The sequence below is a fragment of the Hippocampus bargibanti genome, linkage group LG01 (assembly GCF_051943395.1).
Source record: "Hippocampus bargibanti isolate YZ-2025 linkage group LG01, ASM5194339v1, whole genome shotgun sequence".
Taxonomy (NCBI): domain Eukaryota; kingdom Metazoa; phylum Chordata; class Actinopteri; order Syngnathiformes; family Syngnathidae; genus Hippocampus; species Hippocampus bargibanti.
This window is the reverse complement of record NC_142734.1, coordinates 27,188,110-27,211,851: the sequence shown is the minus strand read 5'-3', so window position 1 is coordinate 27,211,851 and position 23,742 is coordinate 27,188,110. Positions and strand designations below refer to the sequence as shown.

Genomic DNA, 23,742 nt, shown 5'->3' with positions numbered 1-23,742 from the left:
CCATGCACACACAAACATTGCATGCATGACGCACGGCAGCCGGTGTGCCTGAACATAAATGAAACCTAAAAACACAAACACACAAATATTTTTTCCCCAATTTCCTCCTCTCACCGTTCGCAGTCCACTTGGGACCAATCTGCTGGGTCCTGGTCGATTGCAATTGACTTAGCAGTTACCACTTAGCACCGATCTCTGCACATAGTGATCCAGTCAGTCATCTATCTATCTATCTATCTATCTATCTATCTATCTATCTATCTATCTATCTATCTATCCATCTATCTATCTATCTATCTATCTATCTATCTATCCATCCATATATATATATATATATATATATATATATATATATATATATATATATATATATATATATATATATATATATATATATATATAAAATACATTATATTTTAAGCGTCTTTCAAAGCTCTCAGTAACAGACAAGCATAGGTACTATAATAAATAAAATACAATCGCAAATAGAATGCAATAAAATACAATATATATATATATATATATATATATATATATATATATATATATATATAGTCGAGTGGTTATATATAGGTCGCCGGTTCGCGTCCCGGTCCGGCCTCCCTGTGTGGAGTTTGCATGCTCTCCCCGGACCTTGTCCCTAGGATGAGTGTGAGAGTGATATATGCATGCATTGCATACATACATACATACATACATGCATTGCATACATACATACATACATACACACACACCTCTGTTATGATGGTTAATCTTTGCCTATGTTGTATCCATCGACTTCACGAGGTACTGGAAGCGGCGCCGGTCTTTTGCCTCGTCTGGTTAATGTCCAGCAAAAACTTGAGCTGCTATAGGAAGAGAAGCAGCGTTGAAACGTTTGCCTTGCTGCTGGATGAAGAGAGAGGGCCACGTGTGACAATGTTGGAAGTCGCACGTGTCATGGAGTATGACTGTCACAGTGTCACACCAAACTGTTGCTGCTATTCTTCATTTACTTTTGTATAAAAAAGTGCTAATCTTACTACCTCACCTACCGAGTGGAAATGTTGCAAATTCCATTTCGGCTTGTCAATCCTGACAGTTGCTTATGGTCCCTATGTTCTCTGCTTTAGTGTGCCGTTCATATGCCCGCATGCTGCCAAACGAGCGACGGCTATTCCACCGGGGTTGCAGCAAAAGCTCCCGTAGCCCAATCTTACAATGTTGGCAAAGTCCGTTCTTGTTCTTTAGCCGTTGTTCCCAACTCCCTTTTTTGTCATTCCGAGAGTTAATTTTATTATTTTTATTTTCCTCCTTGAATTGATTGCACCAACTTGTCGTCTACCGTCTGTATTATTTATCAGTCTTGGGACCGGCAGAGTGGACTGGAGGATCAGGAATTTCGTGTTGAAATCCCGTTTCGTATTACAGTACGCAGGGATACTCCAGTTACACGCCGATGTCGAGTGAAAAGATGCGATCGCAAGGTCATTGTGAGGTTTTTTGGGATCGCGCCGACGTGAGCTCGCTCTGCATTCCAGCTCGATTGTGTTACAGAAAGACGTGTAAAAATCCCTTATTTGAGGCGGCACAGCGCCATGTCCGTCAAGTAAAAGCAACATAATTGATGTCCCCCCTAGCCACTCCCCCCACTTTTATTTTTTTTAAATGCCATTGTTGCGCAATGTGGCTAAAAGGGACAGCGCAGAGCTGATGAAAGGCAGATGTGGAGAGGAAGCAAAGCAGGCCTACAGGGTAATGGGTGGGACTTGACAAGTTGCAAAACAAGGCATAACGAAATAAAAAAAACAAAAAGCAGCCAACAGACACCACGTGGGACGATCCGACTTTTATTGGCGCGGACGACGCCACAATGCCAGATCTCTCGTCTGTTGTGCAGGCTCGCTCGTTAGTGTTTGCAGTCGGGCCCGGTTTACGCATCCTCTGGATCTTTGGATTCGGAACAAATGTCTGACTGGCACGTTGCCGGGATAGTCTGTTGCTGAGCTGCGGATTTCTTCGGCCGGCGTGTTGAGGCGCTTTAACGTTTGTGCGAAAGGTCCCGCGGCAGGTACAGTCAAACCCGAGTTTTCGACCATAATCCGTTCCAGAACGCTGTTCGAAAACCGAAACATTTACCATTGTAATCAATGTCTGCTTTTTTTCGTGATTGAACAATGCAAACATGTCGACTCACAATGGAACGCTACACGAGGATCTGTCACAAAAAAAGGGTAAGGTCAATGTTAGGGTTAGGGGGGTTCAGTTTAGGGATAGTGTTATGGGTTAAGAATAGTGGTACGTTTTTGGGTCGGGTTTGGGTTAGGGGTCGGGTTTAAGTTTAGAGCTATAGCTTAGACAGGGGTGTCCAAAGTCGGTCCTCAAGGGCTGTGTCCTGCCTGTGTTCCATTTCTCCCAGGAGCAACACACCTGATTCAAATAATCAGGACTGTTTTGACTGCTTCAGACCTGTGTGATGAGCTGATCATCTGAATCAGGTGTGTTGCAGCCGGGTCAGATGGAAAACAGGGGGTGTCCAAAGTCCAAAGTCGGTCCTCAAGGGCTGTGTCCTGCCTGTGTTCCATCTCTCCCAGCAACACAAGGTAGTGATGTATCAGGAAGCAGAGGGGAGTCGAGTGGTGCGTTCAGGTGCGCTCAGTTTGGTCCAGAACCCATTTTCACTCGTAACCAGAGACAAAAAAAACCTGACATTTTTGGTCAAAAACCGAATTGGTCGAGAACAGAGACGTTCGAAAACCCAGGTTTGACTGCGTTATTGATTTGCAGCGTTGAACTTTTGGCCTCGACTTCAAATCGCCTTTGTGGTGAAAAGTGAACTTCCAGGTTTTGCGTTTTTGTCACAGCATCTATGACAATGCATCTATTTTGTCCCCCAAACCCCCCCGCCCACTCCACACCCAACGGCAGCGCCGCCATGAAGCTCTTCAGGAAGGACGATATCTCCACCAAGAAGGACAAGGACAAATACATCCAGTACGAAGAACCCCCAGATGGTGGATGGGGCTGGCTGGTGGTCATGCATTGTTTCCTGGTAATGTGGAGACCGACTTCGCTTTCGTATCAGAAGATGAAAACAAGATCGCAAGGCTGTGGATGACTTCTTGATCGACTCCGGCAACTTTGTGATCGTTCTTTCATTTCCGTTTGGCTTTCCAGGTTAACGTCCTGGTGATGGGAACATTGAAGACCTTTGGGATCTTCTTCTTGGCATTCCAAGACGAGTTTGGAGGCTCGGCGGAAAGCATTAGCTGGATCGGTTCCATCATGTCCAGTTTGCGCCTATCTGGAGGTGAGAAAGCGCCATCTTGCCTACAGTGGAAGACTAATCAGCCAAATAAATAGAGTGCCAAAAATGAAAACCTCTCTCCAAATTTCTCCAATTTTGTGTTCTGTGCACGTTGTTTTTGTGCCTGTGTCATAACGCTTCCTGTCTTTACTGTCAATCATCAGCACCCATTGCTTCGGTGGCCTGCGCCAAGCTAGGAACCAGGGTGACGTCCATGACAGGGGCTGTGCTGGTCAGTGGGGGCTTCCTCATCAGTATTTTCGCCAACAGCGTTCTGTTCCTCTACATCACCATGGGAGTGATCGTAGGTGAGCGCCTAATGTCCCTCCTGAAGATTTCTGTCACGACTTCTAGACACTAACAAAAATGTGAACTCATGACTGTATGTACATGTCACTTTGGGTGTGGGTTTTATTTTATTTTATAAATTTTTATTTAGCATATTTTATATTTCTTTTATTTCTTTGTAGATTATTTTAGAGATCCCTAGACCACCAGGTTTCATGTCAGATATGTCAGTAACGCTAGATAATAAAAGGAGATTAAAAAAATAAATACAAAAATAAACAAAGTTGGATAAATCCAACAAAATCAATATGGTATGACACACATGAAAACTGTGATATTTTCGAAACATAACAAACACAAGCCATGAGACGACGAACATCCAATCTGGCCACAACTCTGCAGTCGCCAATGTAATGTTTCAATATGCCTTCAAAATAAGAGACTGGAAATTATTTTATTTATCTCATTTTTTAACACGTTTGGGATTCATTTCAGCTCTAACCTACTCCGTGACCAAATCGAGCATCAAGTTACATAATGTCATGAAAAATCCGGTCATTTATCAAAATAAAACAATTTTTAGATTCCAAAATATTTAAAACGGAAGAAGTGTAAATTCTTGATTATTTCTGTGCAGCCCGGTACCAAATGACTGGCAGACTGGTACTGGTCCACAGACGGGTGGTTGGGGATCCCTGCCTTAGACTATCGCTGGCAGGGTTTGAGAAACCGTTGCTCGAAAACTTCTTCTCCCTTCAGGAATGGGGTTTGCACTCCTGTACCAATCCTTCTCGGTGGTCACAGCGCTTTACTTCCGGAAGAAATTGGCAACGGCGTATGCCATCGGACGCTCAGGGATGGGTTTGACCTTTGCCCTGGCTCCATTCACTCAGCTGCTTCTGGACCAGTACGCTTGGCAAGGTAGGCGGGACAATTGCATCACGATCTCGGTATAGAGATATGTATCAATATTGTGACGTAACATCCTCTATGGGCCACCCCGGCAGGCGCGTTGCTAATCCTCGGTGGCCTGATGCTCAACCTGTTGGCCACCAGTATGCTCCTGCGTCCCATCCAAGTGAAACCCGCAACCTCATCCAAATATGCTTCCCCCGACCAGAAGAGCCCAATCGTGTCCCTCAAGAGTTCCTTGGAGAAGGACAATGCCAAAAGCTACCCGAATGGCTTCTCGCGTTTATCCAAAGGCATCTCCAATTCAGACTCGCTTGCGTCGCATCCTTGTCATCTTCTCGAGGAGCCGCTCGGCACTCAGGAAGGCAAGGAGGGCACGATTAACCCCGAAGTGAGCAGATTGGTTCTCAATGGCCACGAGAATTGTTCATACGCGGGGCCGCATAAACACGCCGCCGATGGCTCCCTGGAGGTCAACGGCATCTCGAATGGCTCCACCCCAGTTGGAGTTCCCTCCATCCACGATGAGGAGAGCCCCCCGAAAGCCAAAGTACTGGATTTCTCCTTACTCAAGGACCCGTTCTTTTGCATCTACACATGGTCTTTGGTCTTCAGCCAGCTGGCCTACTTCATCCCCTACTTCCACCTGTCTGCCCGAGCCAGAACTCTTGGCATCGACCCCATGGACGCGTCCTTTATCATCTCTGTGGCGGGTAAGGCCCATTTCAAAGGCACGCACACCGCAATGGACATTTCACCGGGATGTTGTGATGTGCGCTACACACGACAGGTGGTGTCAATTAGGGCCCACGTTATAGATGTGATCCGACCAATCACAATTATGCTTGTTGATGACCTCATCACACTTGCCGCGGTGCAAAAATGGCTTTTGATTTGGAGGAGCTGGCAGCCGTATGTGCGCCTACTTTTGTTTCCTGTCCTCTCAGCTTTCCCAGCTGCTCGGCAACTACCGGAGGAATGCCAGGCGCTGAGCTGACTCGCTTCGAGCTGAGGCTCGCGCAGAGCGACTAAACAAAACAACAGCATCAACAAAAACTTTTTGTGGTGTATCAGAGGAATCCCAAACGGATGTTTTTGTCTGTATTTCATGTCAGGTCAGTGGTAGTCACTCTCACCCTACCTCTGGTAAAGAGAGACTCTATCAATGAATCTGTCAGTCAGTCTATCGGGGAAGGGTGAGAGGGAAAGGGGTGGAGAGAGAGAGAGAGACCCTAAATCTAAACCTAACCCTAACCCCTTACCCAAACCCCTAACACTAAACCATAACCCCTCAATGAAACTCACGAACCCCCATAACCTAACCAGAGCCCTAACACTAAGCTACCCCTTACCCTGCTACTAACCCTAACAATAACTCATAACTAACCCTAGCCCTACCATTAAATCTAAGACCTAAACCAAGCCGTTGCTCAAAGCCAGACATGTCCAGCTACAGGCCTGGAGGGTCACTGTCCTGCCTGTTTTCCATCTGACCCGGCTGCAACACACCTGATTCAGATGATCAGCTCATCACGCAGGTCTGAAGCAGTCAAAACAGTCCTGATTATTTGAATCAGGTGTGTTGCTCCTGGGAGAGATGGAACACAGGCAGGACACAGCCCTTGAGGACCGACTTTGACCCTACCCCTAAATATACCACTAACTCTAAGCCCCAACCCTAACCGAAGCTCTAACCCAGGGTCGGGAACCTTTTTGACTAAGAGAGCCATAAAAGTAAAATATTTAAACATGTTTTTCAGTGAGAGCCACACGCATGCGCGCGCCCACATACAAACACACGCGCACACACGCAAACACGCACGCGCGACCACTTTTCAACAAAATATCAAAATGTATTATTTAAAAGAACTCACCGTTCCCATGAATGGTTTTCCGTTCCTCGTGATTGGTAAAAATCCAGGCAAACGATCGGAATGAAATTGAACTTGCCGGTCCAGAGGCGAAGTTACTGCTAGCTAGCCTGCACACGGCTCATAAGCTTCCGCACTTGCTATCTGCAATCTACTTCTCGCAGAAGTATGTTGATGCTAACGTTAACATGGGGCTTGATAAATGTCACTGACATTCGACTGTTTCATCGATGGTATTGTTTCATTGCAAATTAAAATCATAACCTTTTCTCTGCACAAAGGCGAATGAATCCTCCGGTGCATTCGTTGGGCTCATTTAAAGGGGCGTTTACCTGTTTCAACTTGACGGCCAGTATCATCCAATCCAAATGGCGCTATCGGCCAACCTAGGTCAGTGTCATCCAATCAAAATTGCGCTTTCCGCCAACTGCAGCCCCAACGGGAAATGAACGGCGAAAAAAACGAGAATATGTATTTAGTTTTATCGGCGAGCCATATGCAATCATCAAAAGAGCCATATATGGCTCGTGAGCCATAGGTTCACGACCCCTGCTCTAACCTTAACCCTAATTCCTAAAATTAACCCCCTTAACCCTAACCCCTCACCCTGACCCCTAACCCTAATCCCAAACCCTAAATCTAACCCTTACTCAAGGACCCGTTCTTTTGCATCTACACATGGTCTAACCCTAAACCTACCCCTACCCCTCACTCTACCCCCCACACTAACCCTAACCTCTAACTCCTACCCCAACCCTAACATTAACCCTAAAACCCTCACCCTAAAACATAACCCATCAGTCACCCAAACCTTTCACCCAAAAATCCTAACCCTCTTACCCTAACCCCCGAACCTTAACTTCTGAACCCTAAACCCCTAAACCATCACCCTAACCCTCTAATCTTAACCCCCTAACCCTAACCCATTACCCCACCCCGTAACCCGTTATAGCGGACTTTGAGATGAGCACGCAAGAGCTCAAAGTGACGTTTACAAGCTGGAAGGAGGCGCGCCGAGGTGCTGTAGACTTGCTTGGTCAAGTCCTCCATCAACTTGGTGGCCATGAATTATTTGTGAGCCGCTCAGGCTCTGCAGTATTATGCAACGAATGCGCTTACATAAAAGCTGAACTTTGGTCCAGTGGCCAGGGTGGGTGGGTTCGCACTCACACTATATTGTGAAAACAACATGTGCATTGGGAACGCATGCATTCTTCAAGTGCGCCTTCTCAACGTGCTTAATTATTGAACGAGAATCCATGATCATCAGCATCACGCTCCTCATCTGTCTGAGTCAGTAATTTGAATCCATCCTTTTATTCTCTGAAGCGCTTTTCCTCATTGGAATTGTGGCCGAGGTGGAGTCCAGAAATGCCCCAAGATGCAATACACGAGCTAACGGATAGTTTCACGGTTTCTAACTTTGTTCACAACGTCTGTTTCAGCACAAACGATCAGGGAAAATGTGTTGGCAATAATCGTGAGCATATATTCTTTATCCTCTGCGAAGAACGGCAAATCCTCTGTTGCTTACTGAGGTGCCGAGAGCGACTCTGTGTATAACTATGTCTGTACGCAGGTATTAAACTACTTTCGGGTGGCAAGCATACACATACCAGAAGGAGCGGAATGGGAATTCCTTTGAATTTACACGAAATATGCACAAAAACTGTTTCATTGATTACATTCTCGACGGCCAATGTTTTGGAATGCTACTTATCAGATTAAAAACACATTCCAAACTTTTTTTTTATGCCGTTGGTGCCTAGCCAGTTGAAAGCCACACTCAGACCGTGGGACCATTTCGAGTGTTCTGTAAACCCTCCGTGTATGCTTTTAGAATGTAGAAAGAACGCGGAGTTCACCTGAACACCTGGAAACACCCGTACATTCAATTTGTTTTTGTTGAATTACAAAAATTAGTATTCAAAATGAGCATTTCAATACTCAAATGCTAATAACATTTTGTATTTTGACTTTTCTGTCCGTTTCAAAATAATAATAATATAATAATAAATCACGGGCAGGATCACTTCCAGTCATTCCATTTTCCATGTGGTAAACATGCGCATGGTCCGGGGCCAAGTCGCATGCACTTTATGTGCCGAGCGCTTTAACATGCAATCATAAGCCTCTTAAGCTCCAGGCAGAAAATCGATGAGCGAACGGATGATGCACGGCAGCCGCAAGTCATTAGCGCTGCCGTCGCAACTGCAGCCTCCTGGTCCAACCGCAACTGGTTCCGTCCACCTTCCATTTACAAAATACTTCCTATTAAGAGTGATTCCATGTAAAATAAATGATGACAACACTTGGGCATTATTATGCTTCATACAAGCCGTATGACCAAAAGCAAAAATTGACAACATCAGACACACCTTTTGTTGTCTCCATTCAAGCGCCATCTGAAGCTGCCAGTGATATTGCCGCTCATAAAATACCCCTCCCTCAGCAAAATAACCACATAAATAAAGGACCAATATATATATATATATATATATATATATATATATATATATATATATATATATATATATATATATATATATATATATATATATATATATATATACGGCTTAACTGAAAAATAAACCGCACCACATGTGTCAAATTACTCCCGATGTGCTTCGGAAATGTAAATTCTGCCCCTGAAAGGACAACCGACACCATTTTTTTGTTTCCTAACTGACATCAGAAAAACGTTTTATAGCATCTAAAATACCCAAAAATACACAGGCTGATATTTTTAGTCAAATGCAAAACAGCAATAAAAATGACTTAAAGTGTACAAAATCTACCACAAATCAGCTCGAAACGGGATTTTCAGAAAGTCCCTCCCCCAGTGTGTGATGTCACGCCAAGTCGTGTTGCCTTGCTCTAGAATCAAAACAATGGCTTCAGATTTGGAGAAGATGCTTTCTTGTTACTCATCCAGTTATGAATATGATTCAAATAGTTCTGAAGAGGAAAGCATAAATGATTGCAATCAATTTAACAAGTCCTCCCATATCAATTTGAGCCGTCAATGACAGCAATGTAGCGTCCCAGAAAATGCACAAGATGGCGCCCAAGCTCCGTTGGAAATGGGCTGATTTGTCTGCTGGGAATTTGTTTCAACTAGTACCAAATAGTAGTCTTGGTGCAACACACAACGATTCACCATCGCGTTATTTATGTGTTTTCTAATTTCGCCATCAACACGGATCAACACAAAGTTTTCAGACCAAACAAAATACCGCAAAATACATTGTGTGTCACTTTCTCGGTCAGGGGCGTTCCAAATGTGACGTCACGTAGGGGATCGTCATCAACTCGAAAACAAGACTTCCTGAATATTCAGCGCGAGTCTTAAAATGTAAAATATAGCTATCTGCGGTGGAATCTTTGTGTAAAATACAAACAAGAAGTCATTTGAACATTTTACAAAATATGGACACAAGTTGTCTGGAGGCCTCGGTTGTCCTTTAAGTAAAACGCTACGCAGGTCAATTGTACCTTTGAGCGTTTCGTGAAAGACCACTGCGTTGGTCTGGCTCTCTCTTTTACTCACCGCCATGGAGCGATTGAACATCTAAAAAAATGTGTGGATGAATGCTTACATTTTTTTTAAATCGGATATATTGTTTTGTTTTATTTGCACTGACTGCGATTTCATCCACAATCCATTTTTTTCAAAGTCTTCCTTCTTTGTAATTTTCAACAAATGCGTGAAAGGAAAGGAAATCAAGCATGTTAAGCGCCATGATGCTTGCTAAAGTCCGAACCAAAATTTCAAATTGTCCCATGTAAACCACAGTAACAGTCATTATTTTTTACTACAAATTTGAAAACTAGTTATTAAATATTTTTTGTGCGCTCTAGATGTCACCCCTGAGTTTGACACCCCTGACTTCCGGTATCTAAGATGCTTGTAAGCAAATAAAGAGAATCGAAATATCTTGGAAAAAAGCTTGAAAACCAACTTAAAGGGCAACCGACGCCTCCGGACAAGTTGTGTCCATAATTTGTAAAATCACTTCAAATGACTTCTACTGACCGTATTTTACAAAGATTCCACTGCATACAGCTATATTTTACGTTTTAAGACTCGCGCTGAATATTCAGGAACTCTTGTTTTCGAGTTGATGACGATCCCCTGCGTGACGTCACATTTGGAACGCCCCTGACCGAGAAAGTGACACACAATGCATTTTGCGGTACCTTGTTTGGTCTGAAAACTTCATGTTGATCCGTGTGCTGGCAAAATTAGAAGGAAAACACATAAATAACGCGATGGTGAATCGTGTGTTGCACCAAGACTACTATTTGATATTCGCTGACACAAATTTCCAGCAGACATAACAGCCCATTTCCAACGGAGCTTGGACGCCATCTTGTGCATCTTCTGGGATGCTACACATCAGTCCTAACGCCTCAAAATGACCCGGAAGTACTTCTTTAATCGATTGCAAACCTTTATGCTTTCCTCTTCAGAACTATTTGAATCATATTCATAACTGGATGAGTAACAAGAAAGCATCTTCTCCGAATCTGAAGCCATTGTTTTGATTCTCGAGCAAGGCAAGACGTCCTGGCGTGATGTCACGAACTAGGGGCGGGACTTTCTGAAAATCCACAATTTGCAGCTCAATTTTTTGTAGTTTTAGCACACTTTAAGTCATTTTTATTGGTGTTTTGCATTTGACGAAAAAAAAAAATCAGCCTGTGTGTTTTTGGTATTCTAGATGCTATAAAACTTTTTTTGATGTCAGTTAGGGGAAAAAAATGGTGTCGGTTGTCCTTTAAATTCAAAGCAATGACGCGAAATTGGATGAACACACGCTGAATTCTCACAACGCTGCGGTTGGGAATCACCGCCGTGTGTGACCCCCAAAGACCACCCGACTCGGCCCGCTTGTCCTGTCACGTACGGTGCTCATGTGCGCCGGTAATGAGAGTGACGGAGTGCCACCCGTGTCACAAAAGCGCCGTCCCGGCGTCCCGCTGGGCCCTCTTTTGTCCCCTCGGCGGTTGTCATAGAGGCCCATTGACTCAATGGAAGGAAGGTCCGGTTCGCCCGGTTCCTCTTGGCCCTTTTGAGGTAGCGGCTCGTCGCCGGGCAACGGCCGGCTGAGGAAAGTTGACGGTAACGAGCGGGGGCTCCCCGTGCGAGGCCAAGCGGCAGACACGTTTGCTGAAGAGCGCCGAGGCGGCAGCGCGCACAAAAGAGGCTGGCCGGCGCCAAGTTCCTCATCCAAGCTGGGAAAAACCAACAGCGGCCGGTTATTCTCTGAGGCTTTCGTCTCGTGACTGTGCGTCCATCAGGGAGGGAGTTCGGGGGTTGGAGGGAAACCATTTGATGCCTTGCTTTCATATCATGCCCTCATCTTTTTGACCTCGCCTCGATACAACCCCAAACGGTGCGATGCCTCGAAGCGTTTTAGGCACGAGAATGACAATGATAGCACAGATGACTTTCTATTGCCAAACTGTCAGATCGACACGGGAGACGAAATTTGGATTAGATTTGGATTGGATTTGCCTTTATTAGGTGGTGACCAGCAGAAACCGAATCGAAAACAAAGGTGTCAGTCATTTTTTGCCGCAGGCTAATTACGGTTTCCATTCAGGGCCATGATGAATTCAGGGAATTTGGGGAAACCATTACAATGTTTCATCCCCTCCACATCTGACATGCAGAATGCACAACAAATTCACGAATAACTAGTTATCAAATCTGAAATAAAAAATAATGAGTTTTATTGTCTGACAGACGATGTTAGACAAGAATCTCCTTGGACCATGATGTTTGCAGATGACATTGTGATCTGTAGCGAGAACAGGGAACAGGTGGCGGAGAAACTAGAGATGTGGAGAAATGCCCTGGAATGGAGAGGAATAAAGATCAGTCGCAGCAAGACGGAATATATGTGTGTGAATGAGAGGGATCCAAGTGCAAGAGTGATGCTACAGGGAAAAGAGATAAAGAAGGTGGAGGATTTTAAGTACTTGGGGTCAACTGTCCAGAGCAATGGAGAATGTGGAAAAGAGTTGAAGAAGCGTGTCCAGGCAGGCTGGAGCGGCTGGAGGAAAATGTCAGGTGTGATGTGTGATAGAAGGGTTTCAGCTAGGATGGAAGGAAAAGTGTATAAAACAGTGGTGAGACCAGCCGTGATGTTTGGACTGGAGACAGTGCCACTGAAGAAAAGACAGGAAGCAGAGCTGGAGGTAGCAGAGCTGAAGATGTTGAGGTTTTCTTTGGGACTGACCAGCTTGGATAGGATCAGGAATGAGTACATTAGAGGGACAACTCATATTAGAGGCTTTGGAGAGAAAGAGAAAGTCAGAGAAGCCAGACTGAGATGGTTTGGACATGTCCAGAGGAGAGAGAGTGACTATATCGGGAGAAGGATGCTGAGCCTTGAACTGCCAGGCAGGAGACCGAGAGGAAGACCGAAGCACGAAACAGGCTTCTGTTTGGCTGCCGTGCCGAGTATGCAAATTGCCAAACGAACGTTCGTTCGCTGTTTGTTGTACGCCCTGGGCCTCCGGGCAGACTTTATTTCAAACACTGCCATTACCCAGAAAAAAAACATCCTAAGCATTGGGAGAACATGCAAAGAACGTGCACAGGAATGCCGCACCCATGACTTCTGCACTGTGAGGCGAGCGTGCTAACCAGTCGAACACCATGCCGCTCTTCTTAACTCATTCATTACCATTCACGAATTTATTCAGGAATTGAAAATATGACGTAGAGCGCCATTCCCGGGTTTTGTTTTTTCTTGTTCAGGTGACGTTATAGCGCTGGCCATGGCCGCCGGTAATGTTTTTTCCTTTCCACAAGGGGCAGCATTTACCTTTTTTCCATGTTTGCGCTTTGTTCCAGCTTCAGCTGTTGTTAAAGGACAACCGACGTCTCCGGACAAGTTGTGTCCATAATTTGTAAAATGGCTTCAAATGACTTCTACTGAGCGTATTTTAATAAGATTCCACCGCATATAGCTATATTTTACGTTTTAAGACTCGCGCTGAATATTCCGGAAGTCTTGTTTTTGAGTTGGTGACGAGTCCATACGTGATGTCACTTTAGGACCCAACCTTGATCGACAAAAAGAAACATTGTAGCATTCCTTCAATCACGTCAATGTATTTTGCTGTGCCAAAAAGCCACCAGAAGAGGGCGTCCAAGCTCCATGGAAGGAATTTATCAGCCCGTGGAAACGGGCTGATTCATTCCTCACGGGAGCTGGTCGCCATTTTTGGGTGTGACATTCCCCCCGCCCGTTTGCCTCAAAATGACACAGAATAAATTCTTTAATCGAGTGCAAACATGTATGCTTTCCTCTTCAGAACTATTTGAATCATATTCATAACTGAATGTGTAACAAGAAAGGATATTCTCCGAATCTGAAGCCATTGTTTTGATTTTTCAGCAATGCGAGACGTCTTGGCGTGACGTCACGAACAAGGGGGCGGGACCTTCTGAAACGGAAACTTTCTCAGATCATTTTGAAGTTGTTTTGGGAGACTTTAAATCATTTTTATTGGTGTTTTTCATTTGACGAAAAATATCAGCCCGTGTGTTTTCGGTATTTTAGATGCTATAGAACGTTTTTCTGATGTCAGTTAAGAAACAAAACAACTAGAAAACTGTGGCATAAAAATGATGGATTATAATTCAAATCAGCAGATACGAGAAAGCCGATTGACGGCAGGAAGTCTGTGATTGAACTCGATGTACAACGCAGGAAGTGACTTGACTGCCCTACAAAGATTCCACTGCATACAGCTATATTTTACGTTTTAAGACTCGCGCTGAATATTCAGGAAGTCTTGTTTTCGAGTTGATGACGATCCCCTGCGTGACGTCACATTTGGAACGCCCCTGACCGAGAGAGTGACAGACAATGCATTTTGCGGTAATTTGTTTGGTCTGAAAACTTTGTGTTGATCCGTGTTGATGGCGAAATTAGAAGGAAAACACATAAATAACGCGATGGTGAATCGTTGTGTGTTGCACCAAGACTACTATTTGATATTCACTGACACAAATTCCCAGCAGACAAATCAGCCCATTTCCAACGGAGCTTGGGCGCCATCTTGTGCATTTTCTGGGACGCTACATTGCTGTCATTGATGGCTCAAATTGATATGGGAGGACTCGTTAAATTGATTGCAATCAATTATACTTTCCTCTTCAGAACTATTTGAATCATATTCATAACTGGATGAGTAACAAGAAAGCATATTCTCCGAATCTGATCCCATTGTTTTGCTTCTTGAGCAAGGCAACACGACTTGGCGTGATGTCACGAACTGGGGGCGGGACTTTCTGAAAGTCCCCAGTTTCGATCTCATTTGTGGCAGATTTTGGACACTTTAAGTCATTTTTATTGGTGTTTTGCGTTTGACTAAAAATATCAGCCTGCGTGTTTTGGGTATTTTAGATGCTATAAAATGTTGTCAGTTAAGAAACAAAAAAAATGGTTGTCCTTTAAGTTTATTCTGTCTCCTTATTATCTGTTCCAAATTAACCAGATAGCTATTTAGCTAATGGATAGATAACGAGAAAAGCTATACGTCTTTTGTGTTGTGTCACATTTAGAACATGATTCCTCGCAGCATACATTCTCAAACCTCTACCTGTCAAAATTACAACCAATTTAAAGCACCGTCTGAATATATTTCTTTGCTCTTGGAAGAGGAAGACACGCGGCCGTACACCAACCCGCCGCGGCTAAAACACACAAACAAAACGTGTAAGCGGGAGACAGACCGCAAAACCATCTCGGGTCGGGACACGGCGACGTGGAAAGAGGTAAACACGACACAGCTGCCTCGCCAATCCTCGTTGACCTCGCCACGGACGCAGTTATGTAACGGCGGCCCTTTTTTCGATTCTTCTGTTCGGCCCGTTCGGCGTAAATGCGCCAAATTTTGGATGACTGGCGGTTTTGTTATTGCGTTACCGCTCCCCCCCCTTACGACGCGTCACCGTCATCGATCCATTGAGCTCCAAGCGATTCCCCGCAACAGCCGATACCTCGGCTTGCAGATTGTGCAGTGCGGTCGCATTTGTGCTGAGTCATCGAATTTTGCTCCATCACGACGCCAGCGACCATTCCTCTTACGGGAATGATCGGAGGGAGGGGCGACAATGACAATCCCTGTTTATTTTTAAATGTGTTGTTTGATGGACAACCCCCTTCACTCCACCCACCCCGAAAAAAAATCAACTGAGGGGGACGGAGCGGCGGGTCTATTAGGGCAGTCAAGTCACTTCCTGCGTTGTACATCGAGTTCAATCACAGACTTCCTGCCGTCAGTCGGCTTTCTCGTATCTGCTGATTTGAATTATAATCCATCATTTTTATGCCACAGTTTTCTAGTTGTTTTGTTATCCTAACTGACATTAGAAACACGTTTTATAGCATCTAAAATACCCAAAACACACAGGCTGATATTTTTCGTCAAATGAAAAACACCAATAAAAATGATTTAAAGTCTCCCAAAACAACTTCAAAATGATCTGAGAAAGTTTCAGTTTCAGAAGGTCCCGCCCCCTTGTTCGTGACGTCACGCCAAGACATCTTGCCTTGCTCGAGTATCAAAATAATGGCTTCAGATTCGGAGGATATGCTTTCTTGTTACTCATCCAGTTATGAAGATGATTCAAATAGTTCTGAAGAGGAAAGCATAAATGTTTGCAATGGATTAAAGAAATCTTCATGTATCATTTTGAGGCATCTGGACTGAAATGTAGTGTCCCAGAAAATGCACAAGATGGTGCCCAAGCTCCGTTGGAAATGGGCTGATTTGTCTGCTGGGAATTTGTGTCAACTCGTATCAAATAGTCTTGGTGCAACACACAACGATTCACCATCGTGTTATTTATGTGTTTTCCTTCTAATTTTGCCATCAACACGGATCAACACGAAGTTTTCAGACTAAACAAAGTACGGCAAAATGCATTGTGTGTCGCTTTCTCGGTTAGGGGCGTTCTTGTCGTGACGTCATGTCAGGAATCGTCACCAACTCAAAAACAAGACTTCTAGAATATTCAGCGCTAGTCTTAAAACGTAAAATATAGCTATATGCGCTGGAATCTTTGTAAAATACGCTCAGTAGAAGTCATTTGAAGTCATTTTACAAATTATGGACACAACTTGTCCCGAGGCGTCAGTTGTCCTTTAAGTATACTTCACAATAATCAAGGTCTACGCCTTCAAATGCTTTTTCGAAACGGAAAGCCAGAATCTGAATCTGTATTTAGCATTTTAGTGTTGTGTTTGTATCAAACATGTCTTGGAATGAGGACACACAAATGTACCTGAACACAGTTTCTGAAATGTATTTTGGAAAGTTTTGCGATGGGGTGATAAAACTACACCAACGTTCACTTCAGAAATGAAAGTTGAGTTTTTTTAGCGCGATTATTTTGTTTTGTACAGTCAAACCTGGGTTTTTGAACATCTCGACCAATTCAGTTTTTGACCCAAAATTTCAGGGTTCTTTGCCTCGGTTTCCAAGCAAAAATGGGTTCTCGACCAAACTGAGCTAATCTGAATGCACCATTCTACTCACTCCCCTTTGACGTCACTTTGTTGTGTCATGTCTCATTGTGACCAACACGTTAGTGTTGTCAAATCAAGTTTTTATTAAAAAGCAAACGTGTTAGGCTGAGATCTCAGCAAATCGGACGTTATCCTTGTGTAGCGTTACATTATGAATCGGCGTGTTTGTATTGTTCAATCGCGATTAAAAAAAAAAGGATGTTGATTATAATGAGAAATGTTTTGCTTTTTGAACAGGTTTCTGGAACAGATTATGGTTGAAAACCCAGGTTTTACTGTAATTAAGAGCAAATGTTATCGTGACACTCTGATTATGTGGACAACAAAGTTCATACATAGCACGGGTGGCAAACATGTTTCATACAACCTGAAGCTTGAAAGTGGCGTCCGGTTGATACGTGACTTTTGCGGCGTCCAACTCTGCCTTCTGTCTCGCGCAGGCATCACAGAGACCATCGCCCAACTGGCCTCGGGTTGGGTGACCGACCGCAATTTGTTCCACAAGTATCACTACCACAAGGCTTACTTGATCCTCTGCGGCCTGGTCAACCTGCTTTCCCCGCTGGCCACCTCCTATATGCTGCTCATGGTCTACGCCATCTTCTTTGCCATTTTCTGCGGTGGTTACATGGCTCTGCTGCTACCCGTTCTGGTCAGACGGCAACTTTGTCGACACGTGTCTGCGTAAAGTCGATAGAAAATGTCATCGTTCAAGTAAAGCTGCATCAGCAGATTTGTGGAATGTATCACCCATGTTGCGTGATGCCAGCATAAGCAATTTAGCAGGGCTAACAGCTAATTGTGTGAATGATCGGGGTTCAGTCATATATTGGCAAATGGCCAGATGTGGCATTTATAACAATGGCTCGTTCAAGCTAAAATTAATGTCAAATGAATTTGCGAACATTTAGCGACTGTATAAATGTTTATGTTTAAAAAAAAAAGAAAATACTGCTCTTTGTTTCCCACTGTTCCTTCACCGCAGGTGGATCTGGTTGGGGCAGAGAAACTCAACAACTCAATGGGCTTCTCCATGTTCTTTGTGGGCCTAGGCTGCCTCACAGGCCCCCCTTTGGCAGGTAAGTCACCCAACCGCCCCCCCACATTCATACGCTGGCAATTCTCACTTACAGATGACCATTATATATATATATATATATATATATATATATATATATATATATATATACAAACGTGTTGGTCACATGACACAACGAAGTGACGTCAAAGGAAGCGGTGGGGAGTGAGTAGAGTGGTGCATTCATATACTCTGTACATACGGAGTATTTTTTAGTCCAAATGTCATGAATGACCCCTTCAGGGGTGGGTCAGTTCGTAAATAGCATGCATCTTAGTGAAACAACCCGACAGTTTGACGGACAGCAAACGTGAAATAGATTCTTGAGTAGACTTCAGCGACCTATTTTTTTTCTGAGATGAGTAAAAAGAAACAAAAAAAAGGTTGCAAACGTCATGTATATGCAGATGTATACATGGTATAGTATGTCTAATATTTCCTCTTTAATTATAAAACAATAATCCATTCTCATTGTTGATAGAATTCAAAACGAATGTCATTTTCATTCTTTTCTCTCATAATGGGACCCTTAAAGGACAACCAACGTCTCCGGACAAGTTGTGTCCATAATTTGTAAAATGGCTTCAAATGACTTCGACTGAGCGTATTTTAAGATTGCACCGCATATAGCTATATTTTACATTTTAAGACTCGCGCTGAATATTCCGGAAGTCTTGCTTTTGAGTTGGTGACGAGTCCTCACCCTACGTCACTGAAGGAACGCCCCTGACCGAAAAAAGGACACATTGTATGTAGCAGTCCTTCCATCACGTTAATGCATTTTACTGTACTTTGGTCTGAAAACGTCATGTAGGACCAAAAAGAGGCAGAAGAGGGCGACAAAGCTCCATGTAAGGAATTAATCAGCCTGTGGAAACGGGCTGATTAATTCCTTACACGGCTTTGTCGCCATTTTCTGCCTTTTTTTGGGTGCAACATTTCCCACCCCTGATGCCTCAAAATGACACGGAATAAATTCTTTAATCGATTGAAAATATGTATGCTTTCTTCTTCAGAACTATTTGAATCGTATTCATAGCTGGATGAGTAACAAGAAAACATCTTTTCCGAATCTGAAGTCATTGTTTTGATTCTCGAGCAAGGCAAGACGTCTTGCCGTGACACCATGAACATGGGGGCGGGACCTTCTGAAACTGGCCACTTCCGGTTTCAAATTGAAGTACATTTTAGACACTTGAAGTCATTTTTATTGGTGTTTTGCATTTGACTAAAAATATCATACTGCGTGTTTTGGGTATTTTAGATGCTATAAAACGTTTTTCTGATGTCAGTTAGGAAACAGAAAAGTGACGTCGGTTGTCCTTTAAAATCCATTAATAAATGCGGCAAATACAGGATCTCCCCCTCAAAACCGCAAGGTAGGGTGAATGGAAAGAACAAAGTCAGGCCGCACTGTATTGATGGCAATGCAGGTAAAATGTTGGCTGGCCTATTTTGGACCAATCGTCACATTCTGCCAACTTCCATGAAAATTCCGCCCAGTGACAAGGCCAAAGGATAAGCAATTAACTTATTCACTACGATCACGAATTTATTCGGGAATTGAAAATACAGTAAAGTCTCGTTATATCGATATTCAAGGGAGTCCGAAAAAATATCGATATAACCGGGACTATCGATATATCCGACCCTGTTTGCATGTAATTTTCTCCGTGCGTGCATAGAAATAGTATCGATATAACCGGGACTATCGATATATCCGATATCGATATAACGAGACTTTACTGTATAACAAAGAGCGCCATTCCCGAATTTGTTCGGGTTTTGTTTTTTCTTGTTTGGGTGCCGATAAAGCGCCATTGAATGTTTTTTCCCTTCCACAAGGGGGCAGCATTTCGCTTTTTTCAATGTTACCGCTTTATTTCCAGCTTTGTCAATATGTATGTATTGCATTGTATTTTGGACAGCCGCCCTCATTTCAAGCTCATATAACTCCAGACCCATATCATTTAGGAATTAACTATTTTTTTCTGATGAAAGAAGAGAGTCTAAGGTTTCTTACACATCTATTTCCATGGCTAGGCTTCCTGTATGACTACACGCAGACCTATGACTGCTCCTTCTACCTGGCGGGGCTTTGCTACCTGCTCTCCTCCCTGTCGCTCTTTATGGAGCCGCTGGCCCAACGCTGGAGAGCCCGGCAGAACAAAGCCAACCGGGCAGCCATGGCACAGAACGGATGCAGGACCAACGGCTGCTTCGCCCCAGACCGCAACGGCGATGTATAAGAGACAAGCGGGTTGTTCGGGAACCCCGCGTAGCCCTTATCGCCTTCAGGCATCACCGAAGGATTCACCAGACTGGTAGACAGAACATCCAAAAGCCAAAATTATAGCATAACAAAATATAAATCCATTGTTTGCATCTGAAGCACATTTAAGATCTTGGCAACCTACCATAACGCCAACTCTGGCCTTGTTGAAAATAAGCTATGCAAAAGTTTGCTTTTATATCACAAGCCCGTGCCGTTAAAAAAAGTGGTTCCCCTCACAGTGAAGCACCTCGGCGGGCCAAATTGGAATACATTGCACGACTTGATACAATGTGGACAAAACACAAGGCCCAACACAAGCTCCAGGCTGCGATGGTGCATCCATACGGCGTCTCTTTACCAATATAAGGCAGCGAAACTGGGCTAATTGTGATGCTTGTTAAAAACAAATCGTTTTGTTTTATTTTTTTTTGCCCCGCATATATTATTGCAGTTTTTTTACATGAAAAAATCTACCTAATTTTTCCAAATTGATCCGTTTTTATGATTAAGAGATGGTGTGTGGGGTGGGGTGGATCAAGCAGAGTTTAATAATGTTTTTTTTTGTTTTTACGTGTATTTTTTTTCCAAGCAGAAGTGAAAGTCTACATTTATTTACATACTTTTTTTACTTTAAAAGGGTTAAATTTGACCCTTTCAAAAATGGATCTATCCATTCATTTTTCTCGACGTATCTGTTGGCCAGGTTGCGAGGTCATCAACCGAAAACATCTCATTTACATTTTTTTAAGGGAGGGGTATTTTTTTTCAAGCCAAATTAGAATTCAGAAATCCTGATATCATTTCAAATTCCCATAAAATAGGTGGCGTACAGTGAATCATGTACAACAACATTGTGGGGTATGAGACTCGGGGCTTGAATCTGGACTCGGGCCGTGTCAGATTCCGCATTCCATCAACATACATGTTGGGTGCTCTGAAATTTTTCCCAATGTGTCACTGCCCTGAAATGCTTTTCTCTAGCTACCCCGTGTTTGGCTGGTGACCACTCCAGGGGGACTGACTGGTCATCCAAATGAGGAGAAGCGCAAATGAGGATTGATGTTTGTGTGTCTTTGTTTCACCTTACCTTTTTTGTCACTTTTTTGCCTCCTTTGAGCATCTCCAACGTGATGTCTTCCTGGAGAAACTTTTAAGGAGCAGCCGATAAAGAGCACAAAAACTACGATGATATAGCGTTTTGTTGCCACATAAACAATTGGCAGGGAGGCAAACTACCTTTGATCAAAATGTGCATCGCCAGCAAGTAGAACAAACCGCGCCGCCTTCTGACAACCGTACTGAACTTTATATATTACAAATTGTCATTATGCAGCATCAGCGCTCCTTGGGCTACCTCTCTCACGCGCATGCGCGCGTTCGATCGGTCAATATGAGCAAATTGCTCATATATTGCAGTCATTGCTCAGAGCAATGACTGCTAATCCGTCTCAATTTCAGTTCGGTGAAGTTTAGGGTTATTATTCAAGTCGTCTGGACCGTTATTCTATTTTATTTTCCACCACTGTTTGCCTTAGCGGGTATACTGTACTGCGTCATCCTTCCAGTGACGTCAGCCAAAGACGGGAAACTTGTTTTCCGGCTTTGTTGTTTGAATTACCTCCATCCTCTTAGGTTTTGTTACACCGCCCTCAAGTGGCAAACAAGTGCTACTACAACAACATTGTCAGCTCAATGAGGTCTTGTTCTTCCCCCTCAAGTCACTTGCACAATACACCACTGAGCCCCTGAGGTCTTTTTGTGTTGTTGTTGTAGTCACGCCAGCGGTCACATTGTACAAAAGCGCCCCAAACCCTTCGCCTCCCCCTTCTCTCTTTCTCACGGGTTGCGTTCAAGGGCCAAGGCACTTTTTTGTAAAGCGTTTGAAGATGCTTTTAATTAATTAAGGATTATTATTATTACCTGTCGTCCCTTTGTCAAGAGCGTTTTTGCTTCGCGGTTGAGTTCACATGCGTTTTATTCTGGCTAACTGATCAAGAATGTAGACACCATCGTGTGCTTTGAACCAATCAAAGGCATTCGGTTCTTTCTGTTGGTACGTTTTTTAATGCACACACGGCAACCGAAATAAAACTGACATCCAACCACTTTGTGATTTACTGAAACATGAATGAATCGGGACGGTGTTGGATTGAACTCATATTTTATTGAAACGATTTCAGATACAGTAAACGTACAGTACATACACAACTCCGGGCGGGGGCAAATGAATTGGCCCCCTGTAATCTGAAAACCGGATATGTTGGTTCACTTTGTTCTTTTTCTTATTGTTTCTCCTTTCTGTTTCCTTCCAATGGTCCCAAGACTGACGATAAAAACCGTCACCGTCATACTTTCCCCCACAGATATGTTAAAAAAAAACGTTTGTTTGGTTTTTTTTTCGTCATTTGGCCCCAAACATAATACTGTAGCTAGGCTATTGGATAACATTGGCATTACGGCGCACATCCGTGCCATTCATCCGAATTAAAAAATATGAGAAAATAAATTAAGGATCTAATCCATCAACGACAATTTGACTATGTCTGGATTCAGTCTATTTTTTATCCATATCCTATTAAATTACGATCGCCGGATCGTTTCTGTCCTCTTTGTAATATCCTTATTTTTTTCATTGACAATCACATGAGCCAGTTCTGCCACCCATTTCCCGTTCCGCTTTGATCAAATAACGTCAATTTTTGATTTTGTATCAAGTGATTTATGTATTCACAAAGGAAACCAAAGGAAAACCTACATTGAGGTATCATTCCTTTGAGTGAAAACAAAGTGGTTACTTACGACAGACAGGCAACGGCGGTGTGTTCAGGGTGCCGTGGACGAAGCAGTTTTCTCTCTCTCTCTCTCTGGCAGGAGTCTTTCAAAGCAAAAACAGCACAAAACAGCATGGATGTTATCGTATTGTAAATTTTATTTTAATCTTCATTAAGATGAAACTCGACCATGCCCACCTATATGGACCCGGTAGGAACTGGATCAAGTTTTGAGACAGCTCTTGTAAGTACATTGAGGGGACGAGATGATAGAATGCTGCTCCCGAAGGATAATATATGACGATGGGAAGATTGGTATGATTATACTGACATGTTAATACTTATGTGATAATCTTAATACAGGTAACATCCGATTTACGACCAGGTTCCGTTCTGACAAAACGGTCGTAAGTCATACGGTCGCATGCGAGTTGTTGAAAAATCGCTTTCCCTGCTAACGGAGAAGCCAGAAGAGGTCACCCAACACACACGCTCAGACTCAGGCGGACACTGAAGCAAAAAAGTTGTATCGGTTGCCCTCTCCCCGGCTGTACCCAGCGCCGACGTGTGGCCCGTCCCAGGAGCCGTCTGCAACGCCGACTCGCCGCAAAGCAGAACGAACTCTCTCAAAGAGGCCATGAGGCCGATGCGGCGTTTGCGTCAGGGCGATCTTACCCGCTCGAGCGCCGCCCCCCATTACTGTGC

General features: G+C 43.7%; 1 protein-coding gene across 2 annotated transcripts in view; it reads left to right on the top strand.

Moving 5' to 3' along the window:
• slc16a4 (solute carrier family 16 member 4) overlaps positions 1-22,371 on the top strand; it is a 40,006-nt gene extending 17,635 nt beyond the window's left edge. Inside the window, exons 1-9 of one of the 2 annotated variants that reach the window (XM_089006544.1) lie at positions 1,747-2,050; positions 2,908-3,031; positions 3,157-3,289; positions 3,451-3,594; positions 4,334-4,495; positions 4,582-5,199; positions 17,354-17,565; positions 17,899-17,992; positions 20,035-22,371. In XM_089006544.1, the coding sequence (XP_088862670.1) occupies positions 2,915-3,031; positions 3,157-3,289; positions 3,451-3,594; positions 4,334-4,495; positions 4,582-5,199; positions 17,354-17,565; positions 17,899-17,992; positions 20,035-20,240 (1,686 nt within the window). In that variant the 5' untranslated portion in view covers positions 1,747-2,050; positions 2,908-2,914 and the 3' untranslated portion in view covers positions 20,241-22,371. Of the gene's footprint in view, positions 1-1,746; positions 2,051-2,907; positions 3,032-3,156; positions 3,290-3,450; positions 3,595-4,333; positions 4,496-4,581; positions 5,200-17,353; positions 17,566-17,898; positions 17,993-20,034 lie in introns of those variants that run through there. The other variant, XM_089006537.1, reaches the window with a different exon arrangement.
• The last annotated feature ends 1,371 nt before the right edge of the window (positions 22,372-23,742 follow it).